The sequence below is a fragment of the Channa argus genome, chromosome 6 (assembly GCF_033026475.1).
Source record: "Channa argus isolate prfri chromosome 6, Channa argus male v1.0, whole genome shotgun sequence".
Classification (NCBI taxonomy): domain Eukaryota; kingdom Metazoa; phylum Chordata; class Actinopteri; order Anabantiformes; family Channidae; genus Channa; species Channa argus.
In genome coordinates this window covers 20,874,615-20,886,628 of record NC_090202.1, presented here as the reverse complement: position 1 = coordinate 20,886,628, position 12,014 = coordinate 20,874,615, and the positions used below count along the sequence as shown (strand labels likewise).

General features: G+C 38.0%; 1 protein-coding gene across 1 annotated transcript in view; it reads right to left on the bottom strand.

Annotated features, from left to right (window-relative positions):
- The window catches only part of zgc:153039, a 51,463-nt gene that overhangs the window by 13,145 nt on the left and 26,304 nt on the right, over positions 1 to 12,014 (bottom strand). The window contains exons 8-9 of the mRNA XM_067507246.1: positions 10,866 to 10,948; positions 4,538 to 4,662 (exon numbers count right to left, since the gene is read on the bottom strand). Coding sequence (XP_067363347.1) covers positions 4,538 to 4,662; positions 10,866 to 10,948 — 208 coding nt within the window. The remainder of the gene's footprint in view (positions 1 to 4,537; positions 4,663 to 10,865; positions 10,949 to 12,014) is intronic.

Sequence of the window (12,014 nt, the reverse complement as noted above, 5' to 3'; positions counted from 1 at the left end):
ACAACTTGGTTAATCTAGGTCATTCAGTGTGCTTGTCAAAAGTGGAGAAGCAGTGCAAAGAAGAGTCAGGGACACTATTTTTTTAGAATTCAAGTCAAAATGTAAATAAACTTCTAGTGGCCACTATCCTCTTCCATACAACAGAGGTTTGGATGTTTTGACTTTTACTCTCTAGTCTCTAGTCCAGGTTAAACACTGTAACAATAGATTACACTTTCCCACACAAAGGAAAAATATGAAAAACATCATCGAGAGAAAGGAGGTATGAAATAAAACAACTGGAATCAAACCGGGGTTGTTGCCATTACAATGTGACCTTAGACTATCAAGGTTGCCGGGGATCGTACATTTTATGTAATGCAGCTCATTCAGCTTTGTCATTTGACAAACCTTGACACCAATCAAACACCCGCCTACCTCAACATCATGCCATCAGCCTGTAAGACTAGCTCTCTGTTGAAAATCTGGAGTCTGGAATCTCAAGCGGAAGTTGAATGAAATCACTTTACTGTCTGTTTTCTCTCATCTCTTAAAGATCCTACAAAACCAGAGCAGAGAAAATATAATTGACCTGTTTTAAGAGGCTGAGTGGTACTCCACAGGATGAATAAACTTCAATATGCACAGCGTCCTTTCAATGTAACATGACACAGGCAATAAAATCAGAGTCTACAGTCTGCAGCAAAACACCTGGCAGAGTAAGTGAAAACATTACAGGATCAATGTACTGTAAAATGAAACTGACATAGGACGACATCATAGAGGGTCAGCTTGAAAAAGATCTGTTCAAAAACCAAATATCCCAGAAGAAAATATCTGCTCTGAGCTGAGGCAGGCACCTTTATCCTAAGCCATCATCACGTCATACCCCTCAATTAACAGATAATGCTTCTCTAACAACCTATTTTCTCTCATCCATCAAGGCACAGTTTATAATCCATCTGGATTTTTACACCCCCTCAATCTCATTTAATAACACGGTCCGGTTGAATCACTCTGATTCATAGTTGGACAAAGCAGAGGACAAAGCTTTTGTTTTTGGAGCTAATGGTTCAGCTGGTCAACTCGTAGGTTATTATGAAGACAATCAAGGTGGCTACAGGGAGCGTTGCTGTAATTTGGACATCACATGGCACTGAGCTGGTGGAGGTAAAAAGAATAAAAATGTGCATGTGTTTCTGTTTAGCTGCCAGTTGTGGTTGCTTTTCACTCCAACTGAAGGTCATCGCCTGTGTGTGACTGAATTTCATGCTATCCACAAACATCCTTTGGCATCAGTGTTGAGCGCTCAGTTGTGTCCTGAATCCTGGCCAGTGATGCTGTGATACTGTGTGTGTGTGTGTGTGTGTGTGTGTGTGTGTGTGTGTGTGTGTGTGTGTGTGTGTGTGTCTGTGTCTGTGTTCATGCACGTTCAAGCCAAAAACTCCAAATGGACGGTGCCCATGCAGCATCAGGAGCAGGACACACAGCACCCCCCGAGGAGCACTCCACGCAGCTGGAGCTACTACTGATAAAGCTGCAGCCAACACAAGCCTTCACACAAACATGCACATACACGCAAAGATAAAACTTCAAACACACACAAAGGAAGGGAAATGCTTGCACACAGATATTCCATTGGGAAGATGAACTCACACATCAATGATCAGAAACAAAGAAAAAGGAAATCACCCAGTGTGACTTGGATCTCAAACAGTCTCCAAATTGCATACCTTCACTCTACTGTTACATACTCTATGTGAAAACACACAAACAAACACAGTCACACTTAACAAGTAGACATCTTTTCCGCTACATCATAATTTCAATTCCTCTCCTCCCCTACATAACAGCAAATTTAAAGGAAAGGGAAATATTTCTGCTAAATTAGTTATGCTAATTACAGAGCAGTTCTCAGGGGGAGAGACAGCACTAAATGGCTTTTAATTCTATTCGCCTGGAAATAGACGTGGGAGAGAGCCAGACAGTGGAGTGAAAGAAGCACAGAGCACAAGCAAAAAAAAAAAAAAAAAGAAAAAAAAGAAAAGAAAATACATTTAACATTTAAACCAATAAACACACAAACAACTGGCGTTAAAATTTGCCTGGTGACATAGCAACAATGAAATAACAGAATTAACAGCTCAAGAGAAGCGGGAGGAAGCCTGAAGCAGGCAGCTGGCCAGACAACAAGCTGCCTTATCAGCTCTGGGGGCGCTGGGTCCCCCAGCTGACAGGGAGAGGGAGAGATCGACAACAGAAAAAGTTTAGCGGTTAACTTTTTGTCCTGTAGTCTTTGCCAGTGGTCAAACTGCAATAAGGAGGCATGAACAGATAGCACTGCACATGGAAAGCACCAGAGGAAACAATGGGCACCCTGAGTGTGCTCTACAGAACGTTATCCTCTCACACTTGCTCTTCAACAACTATTTCCTTAATGAAGTACATACTGGTGTTGACAGCGCACTCTTGTGGCCGCTGAAACCGATGTCACATTTGTGAAATGATACTGGGAGTGGTCTTTTTTCACAATTAAAATAACACATCATGCCTCTGAATTGAGCTCAAATAGCTGCAGAATAGTCTACTGAGGAGATATCAGGTTGAGGTTAGAGGCATGTCTAACGGTAGCTAACATATAGACGAGCTAAGGCCTAAGAACATTAATAAAAGTAACTGTTACACTAGCTATTCCTAGACACAGCAAGCTCAGTGGGAAACTCTCTTCTGTGAATCTGTATCATAGTTGAAATGGCTCAAAATATATGCGAGCAGATACGAATAATAATGTACATTATTTGCAGACAGAAACAGCATAGTTAGATTTTTAATTTCATATGTACATTTCACTCTGCCACCTGTCAATCATCTGACAACCAAAGGGGAACAAAAGTATCAAAACATCCCCCGTCACTGTTCTTAAATGCTAGAACAGCAATCTGTTCCCTTAAAATATTTGTCATTCTATGTTCCGCAATGATCTGAAAAACAACTGATTAATCATCTGATCTATAATTTGTACATTAGAACTAGACAACAGTGTGGTTTGATATCTAGTTTACACTATAACAGGTTAGTTTATTGTATTCTAACTATAGGTTATTTTTTTACCATTAAAACACAATATGGAGGTTCTTGAGCTAATTTAGAAATGAATTGATAGTTAAAATATCTTCTGATATCCTGTTTTTATTTTCTCCCTTTAAATGGAATGAAAATCACATCTCGGTTTCTGCACATACTTGTGCTAAGAGTAAATGGTCACACACTACATAAAGCAAAGGAAGCAGCTGTTGTCAAACAGCATCATCTTGCAGATGAGTACATTCTTGCGTTTCATGTCTATGCCCTTAAGTGATGTATTCAATCCCCAAATTTCTCTCGTAGAGTAAGACAAGACAATTGCAGTGTGCGGCTCCAATATGCAAATATCAATTTAATCCACTTACATCAAACAACCAAATACACTAAAGCACAACAGCTGAATAAATCCTGCTGTGGCAAGAATCAATATCACAAGAACAGCTCGTCAGATTGAGAATTACATTGTTTTCTGACAGTACAGTATGTTTACACAGTTTGCCGCTGTATCCTGATTTCAAATACATTTGACTGATGTGTCCTTGATGTGGAAAGCTGCAAAACGACTCTTTTCCAACTATGGCTGCAGAGGAATATATAACGACAAATGCAGTGCTGGAGGCAATCTGTCATAACAATAAAGTGAAGCATGGTGTTTAAACGGTTTCTTTCCTCCATAACAAATAAAAACAGTAGCAGTTATCATTTTGGAAAATTCACAGCTAGTGGAGGATTTTAATCAAGGGAGGTATCTCTTTAGAAAAACGATATATGTTATTGGATTTGGAGATCAAGTACTATAAATTAAAGATGTGGATCACATTTTCTTTGTGGACCATCAACATTTCACATGAAAAATTATGGAATAACTAATAAAAAAGGTTGCAGAGTGAATCAAACAGCAAACCCTGGTTGTGTTTATGTTACAATGTAATCATTGAGCCACAGACAGACACACATACAGACAGACCAACACACACACACACACACACACACACACACACACACACACACACACACACACCCCAACTCTGTCCTCAGGTTATGCTACTGTTGTGAGAATAGCTTCAGGGAGCTTTTATAAATCAGGATCATTGCAAGTGAATGCAAACAACACACAAACACACATACACAAACACTCAAATTTAAATCTTTAAGCATCCCCATGCTCAGGCTGCGCCCACACAAAAACAAACACAAACACACAGTTTTATTGCCGGTCCCTCTCCAATATGTGGATATAAGCAGTGGCCAGTTTTATGTCTTTAATTAGTACACTGTTGCTACAGCAGAATTCAGCTGACAAACAACCACCTCCATACACTTATATGTAAACAAAGGGGAGTGTGTTTGGTGAGAAAAAGGGAAGTAGTGGATAGTGGAAGAAAGAAAGGCACATAATTTGGCATTTTAATGACTAGTGGACCGTATGCGTACGTGTGTGTGTGTGTTTGTGCTGAACAAGTGACATGTGTACCTGAAATTAGGTGCAGATGCCCATTCCAGAGCGAGGCAGGCCAAGTCCACGGCGGCATACACCAACAGGAAGAAAATGGTCACAATGCTGGCGATGGTGTTGAGTTTCCCTGAAAACAGTACAAGCTAGAAAGAACAAACAAAGGAAGAGAAGAAAAAATACAAATTGAAATAGTTGAAGAAAATTGAAGGAAAAAAAAGTGGAAGTAATTAGAATTCACAACAAGAAGTGTATTTTATCCGCTTTTTCATATGACCTTTTCCAACATCTGGCTACATTCTGCTGTCAAAAACGTACCTCTAAAATATGAAGTACACAACGCAATTTGCATGTTCATGTGTGTTTTAGCTGAAAGCAAAGAGCTGAAGCATCTCCTTTGGAAGCCACAATTTATCCTTTTATTTTTTAATCTTATTGTCTTTGAGAGAAGGAACACAAGACTCAATCCATTTGTAGTTAAAAACCAAAAAAACCTGTGGTTTGAATAATAATTTCTAAAATCAGCTTAAAGTTACTATAACTTCTTAAATTCTTAAAATGATGTATATACACACAGTCCATCCCTAGCAAACGTCCAAAATGTATGAATATGTAAATAATTCCATAAATAACTAATACAAATGTATGCCATTAAAATAAAAAAATTACGTCATTACAAATCTTCAAATAGTAGCAACCAAGTAAGCCATTACTGAGGCCAAGAGTTTCAGGGATCTCCAGGTAATTGGGCTCAAGTCCACGTTGGTCTCTTTTCTTAACCTCATAAAAAACTGTTAGACATGATTTGTGGGTTGACATTGAGGACAGATTTGACCAACATCTGGGGAGTGAGACATTGTTGAAATAAAAGTCTTGTACTTTTTCCCAGGGACCCTTGAAGGACCACTGGCGGTCCCCTGGCTCCATTTTGGCAGCACTAATTGAGGCTAATGTACAGTTTTAATTAAGATGTTATCTTGACTGCTCCATGCATTCGGCCACATCAGCTACGTGACAAAACAGCCAAGGTGCGTTTAGAATTTTACTGTGAGATTTGGAGAGTTGTACATCTCGTAATCATAACAGCACATAAATGTATGAGATTCAGCCTCTCTCTTAGACTGAGGAGTACTAGGTAACTTCTAATAGAGGTTGAAATTGAAAATGATGATCCCATTATAGGAACTGCTCCCTGCCATGTTCTCTGAGAATATGTGAACCTGGCTACTTTGAATGCACAGGCAGGTACGACAAACATCAGGAGTGAAATCAGTAAAAGTTTCCACTGCTTTACCAGCATTAGAGTAATGTGGCTGTGATAATAATAGTTATAAAAGAAAATCATACTTTATTCAAATTTAAAGCTTCATATGTGCTGTATTTTAAATTTTTACAAGACAGTTGTAAACTAGTTGTAAACACAATATAAAAGTATACTCCTCTTAAAAAGTTGTTTTGATGAACTTGTTGGCAAAAAGATGCAAATTTACTGATCCACCATGCTTCTGTCAGACACTAGATACATTTAAGTCCAAATTTCACTCCTCTTTTACCTCTGTTTTGAGCTCATCAACTCCTTAGAGAAGTATCTGGCTGTATTTGGTGTACACAACTGTGACTTGATATTGAGCATCACCCCAACAGTTAAAAACAAAAGCTGGAACAGGGCTTGGGACTAGCACCAGGGTACCCCTTGATTGCTGGGCAGGGCCAAAGCTGGTGTGGTGGTATTCCACCCCTAGCCCAATGTTCTAACCATTGGTCCACCAAGCCCCCAACAGCAAATATTAGGCTAGAAGAAAATGTACAGTCCCTCATTGTCAGGCAACAAACATTTGAGGCAACTCAAAGGGTTGTTGAAAAAGATGCAAAGCAAAAGAGCATGAGGACCAAGGGCAACATCAACTTCAGCTGACTTTCAGAAACTGAAAGTATCAGAGTGCATGAGCAGCAATCAATATAAAGATAAAATGCACTCAAAGCCGTTTTAGATTGGCAAATCTGATTGTAGTTTTTACGTGAATGACGTTTAGAGTTGAAATATTATGTTCATGACCTGAACACTGGTCAACTTTTACTTCAGATTACACCCATGGTCAATCAGTTTTTAATTGTCCAATGCTATGAACACTTTCAAATTATAACAATGTAAATTTTCACTATTGCCAAGTCCAAGTCTTTGATGGAACAACACAGAGCATGCATGAATATTAAATCTTTCATGAACAGGCCATGATTATTTCCTCTGTGCAGAATGAACCATCTGTAAATGCATTATAATCATCATGATCATGATCATCAGGTGCAGTTTCTTCATCTTTATGTTATATAGTAAATATTGTGCAATACATGTGACTGAGACCGACAAAACTGTACAAGGTGTCACTAGTGTACAAACAAACAACAAATATGAAATGTTTGGCCACAAAAAAAATTCTTTCTAAAGCCCAAGGGCATGTCTTTGGTATTTATGATGGGTGGAAAGCAGGAACCATGAAGGAGATGTAAACTGAATGGGAGAGAGAGGAGACAAGGTAATGATTGTGAAGTGAGATTAATGATGTGACATTATTGACAGACGGTCAGGATGAGAGAGAAATTGACATGAGACAAACTGAGGGAGCAACGAGGAAGAAGAAGGGGGAAAGAAGAAGAGTGGAAAAAATTAGATGGAAAGAAGAGAAGAGAGAAAGCCAACAAGAAAACCGACCGGGTAAGAGAGCATCTCCAACCTCTGGCAGTCAAAGTCAGTGGGTGTCTCTCCAGCACTCCCCTGGGAGCCAGCTCTACCAGAGCATTAATTAACTCAGACACAGGCCAGCATAGACAACTGCTGTCACAGCGAACAAAGTTCAGTTTTATGAGGTATGTGTGCATGGCATGTACATCAGTGTGCAGAAAACGCCAATGTTTTTTGGAGTTGATATAAAATAGTTTTTTTTTGGAAAGCCATATGCATAAATTGGAATGTGAAATAGGTTCACAAAGGCACACTCAGATTAATACTCAAATACTCAAACTTATGTCCAGAATCAAGTTCTTAATCCTCCACCTTCAACCATGTGTTCCACCATAAGTCCAAATTAACCTTTAAGCCTCCAGGTTGCTGAGAAATTGCATTGATGAGAAAGGCCATTGATGTTTCACCACAGAATTAAATCAGTTCACCCTTTATTTCAAGTGGCCAAACCTGAAAAATTCCTGCAAGGCAGTCCGAAGGATGGAGGGATGAACACAAAAACATAAGGCCTGCGACCGCAAATGTCATTGTCGCAGAGGGATAACAAATTAGGAATGAGAGTAATTAGGAAAGACTACAAAGTCAGTGACTTACAGAGATGTTTCATGGTTTTAGCAAATAATTTAACAATGCTTGGTAATGTATGTGTTTGAGTTACATTGTGTTATGCTTTATATTTTCTGTAACTTCAATTGAAAGGTAATTTAACAAAATGTTTTATTAATAATAACAAAACTTTTAGTTTAACATTATTTAAAGTAAATTTTATACTACAAATAGGTTTTAATGTAAAAAGCTCTGATAACTGTAAAATTTGTTTGTAGAAATGCATAGCTGGGGGATACAGAACTCCCTGAAAAGATCAACGGAGTCCAGCATCTTAGTGAAGACTCACTAAGAGTGAAACATTGTACATCCTTTCCTAACAATATATTGGCTAAATTTCAGTTTTCATCAGAACATTAAAGAGCAGGAATAGGAGTGAACACATAAAAGTATGAAGCCATGGTGCTTTGATGGAAAACTGATCTTGTGATTCCAACAAGTGAGGTTAAGTTAAGGCATGAAATTAACAGGAAGACTACTGAAAAGGGTGGTGAAGACCTATTGATTTAACAGTTGACGTGTAGTCACAAACTACTATGTAGCTGCATCTGATAAAAAAGTGAGCAGGACAAAGCTCATCTTGGTGTTGAATTGATCTTCACCATCTAGGGACCCTTGTTAAGGGGAACTAAGGCTTAATTTGGCCAGGAAAATTGGTTCTGAATTAATTTTTTTGTGCGAGGTACAGAAATGAAAGTTCAATCAAGACCCTTTTTTCAAATACTGCAGCACGAACAGCGCTTGCACTCATTTTTGGAATTGGAAGACTGCAAAACCATAGAGGGGCTGAATAAAATGGCCAGTAAATGCACAAACAATGTTTCCAATAAATTTCTTGATGCTGGTGTGCAGCTTATTGTTTTGTCGCTTACCAAGCCCTACTCACTGCAAACATCTTTTTTCTTAACGTTGTTTCTTTTCCTTCTTCTTGGAGTCCAACAAGAGAAAGCCCTAGTTGGTGCCTTACCCCCTCCCTTTTCACTCCTGCAGTGTTTAAGTGTTCGAGGTGAGATTACAATCAGACTTTTGTCATCACTGAATCATTCAAATGGTGGAGTAAGAGGCCGAGAGAAAGAGGACGTGAGAGTCAATGATCTCTGATTGTGGTGGCGGCATGGCTAACGATTTCCATCTAATTGCTCCTCCTCCACTTCTGGAGAGTGGTGAGGGATGAAGAAAAGCCGACTAGAGAGGGACAGTGAGTGAGAGAAGATGAGAGAGCGCGTAAATAATGACAAGCCATTCAGCCTTTAACTTTCACCTCTGATAATGATGGGATAGTCAGCTCTATTTGCTCCTAAGATCCACCCCTCCTCTCCTCTGCCAATATTTTCTCCTCAGTCTAAATTGACTTCTTTCCTCCACTTTGATGACACAATAGAAGAGAAAAAAAAAGCACTACAGGCAGACTTCTTTGGGGTGAAATTTACATCCATTCCCATGTAGGTATAGTGCATTTTTGACCACCGAACACTATTATCTTCTTCGATTCTCAATTTTCATGTGAGAAACATACACTTGCAGCTACACAAAGGGTTTTGGTATTGTATTGTACAGTATCTCAAATCAAAAAATTTCAGTGACTGTTGGTTTTGTAACTCTCTAATATTCATTTCTCTGTAAAATAAAGGAACAAACAAAAGTTTTAAACTGGTCCCAACTCCACACAAACTTTTACAGGATAGTTGGTTAATATAACTATAACCTCCAGAATAAAGTTAAAAATGGTTTTCATGACTTATACAATGTTATGTAAATAAGCTTCAAATGATACTTCTGTCTTCCAAAGTCCTTATGTATAAGTCTGCACAATGGAGAAATCAGAGCTCTTTTTACACTTCCCAAATCTAGATTTTCAACTGCTGTAAGGGTGGCTGTTTGAATGGCTGTTCTGGGTTTTCTTCTAAACTATCCTTTAAATAACTTAATGTCCCTTGGCAAATATTATCATTTTTGCAACCATTTTATCTTAATTACCAAGCTTAGTCTTTTAAATAGTCTCATGTCTTTTGTGAAGACAACTATATTTAAAAATAAGTCTATTGCTTTTCATATTCATCTGTTTGTTTCAGTTAGTATCAACTAATCCCAAAAGGTGATTTGTGCCAGAAAATCTAATTTAGCAATAAAGTGCTTCATTTTTAGTTTAAAAACAACTGACTACAAAAGGCACCACATAACTGCAGGAGGAGATGAAGTTCACCATGGCATCAACAAAAAAATAACCCATTTATATTAAAGCAACTATATTTTTTTAAATCTTCAACTTAGAGAAAAAACATATGCAGATACAAAAAAGGAAAACAGCACTATTTCCTCCCAATATATGTTTCATTGCAAAAATAACATTTTTATGTTTCATCAAGTTATTCATACTTCTCTGGGAAGCTTGGAGCACTTTTTGGAAACACATTATTCTACAAAGCAAATGACTTCAAACATGATTTGTTTAATGCAAGAGCGAGAAATTAAAGAACAGTATGACAGGTGCACACTGATAAAAAAGTAGTCACATGTAACAAAGACATCAAACTGCGCAGGTGGGACTAGTTACTCCTGTGAATGAATCTGTTCTGTTTAAACACAAGAGGACTTTCTGATCTTCTTGCCTGAAGAAAGCTTCTATGACAAGACTTCACAATCCAAACAACTGGCACTTGGGCTGATTTTGTCCAACTACCATGTCAACATTTCATTTATCATCTATAAATGAAAGTAGCTGATGTTTAAAGCTTCTTTTCTTCCTTTTCTACTTAGCCTCATAGCTCGGCAGGAATTTATCCCTGATTGGACAAAAATATTAAAAACCACTAGGTTGGCATCTGTATTCTTGACCCTTAAAATATTTCTAGACCCAATTATTGCACAGCAACAAATGAGTGAATGCAATTAGATTCCTCCCCCCCACCCCCATTATAAATATATAATGAGCTGAGGGAAGTACATTTGTGAAGTTTGTCTTTTTCTATGTCTTCTTATTCAGAACGTTTTTCTCTCCCTTACCTGCACAAGGAACCAGGAGATGAGCACAGAGACCCAGGGATTACCACTGTGGGATGTCTTCTTAGCTGGAGACAGCACCTTACCTGGAGGGTTTAAAAGACAGATTTGTGAAAATGGCAAATCGTTCATATTGTAGAACTGTTTGGATGGAAATAGCATCTCTGATGCTGACATCAGTGAAAATCTGGACACATATGGACAAAACGAAAAACAAAACAAAACAAAAAAACATGCCATTGACATCACATCCTTCGTTTGAATGGAGAATTTCCTCAATAACATAACATTCCCCATTAAATATCAGCACTACCAAGCACTGAAAAATGTTACACAATTCTGGACACGTTAAGGCCTTAAGTGCAGTAACAGGTGGATCTTTTCCATCAAATGTCACTCAGAGATTCCTGTTGTCAATACTTGCAAAAGTTCATATTTGTACAGTTTAACTTCATTTCCTCTATTGACATCTCTTCTTCACTGCTATTTCTGATTATTTTTGATGTTACTTCCCACAAGTGTTCATGAAATATTCATGTATTCACTTAGGAGATGAAAAGAAGATATCAGCATACAAAGTTTGCTGCCAGTGGACATCATCGAGTGATATTCAGATGGAAAGTTTCAGAGATTGGCACATGCTGAGAGAAATATGATTAGTGGTTAAATGCTGGAAAAAACTTCAGTTATTTTAACAAATACATTTTAATTAAAGAAAACTATTACAAATTGTGAATTATATTGGATAATTTTTTTAGGAACAAATTTGTCCAAGAAAGTAAATCACTGGCTGAGGTTAACAAATTCAAACAGTAAACTAAATGAAAATTGCGTCACACAAACTCATAATGATAAGTTTGTCATCCACAACACAGCAGAGCAGATTTTAATAACACCCCACACAAGTAAATCTTCCTACATCCTTCATAATTGCAATCTATTTTAGAATGAGCTTACAGCATATTGACAAACAACAGAACTGGATGATCATCTGCAGATCTGTCTCCTCTCCTTAGCTGTGGAGCCATCTTAGCTTTATCCAGAAGGACAATAAAAAGCTCTTTGTTTTTCTGAGAATACCTCTAACCTAGACAGAGAGAGAGAGAGTGGGACATGCCATCACTGCCTCTAATACAATACCAAATATCAACC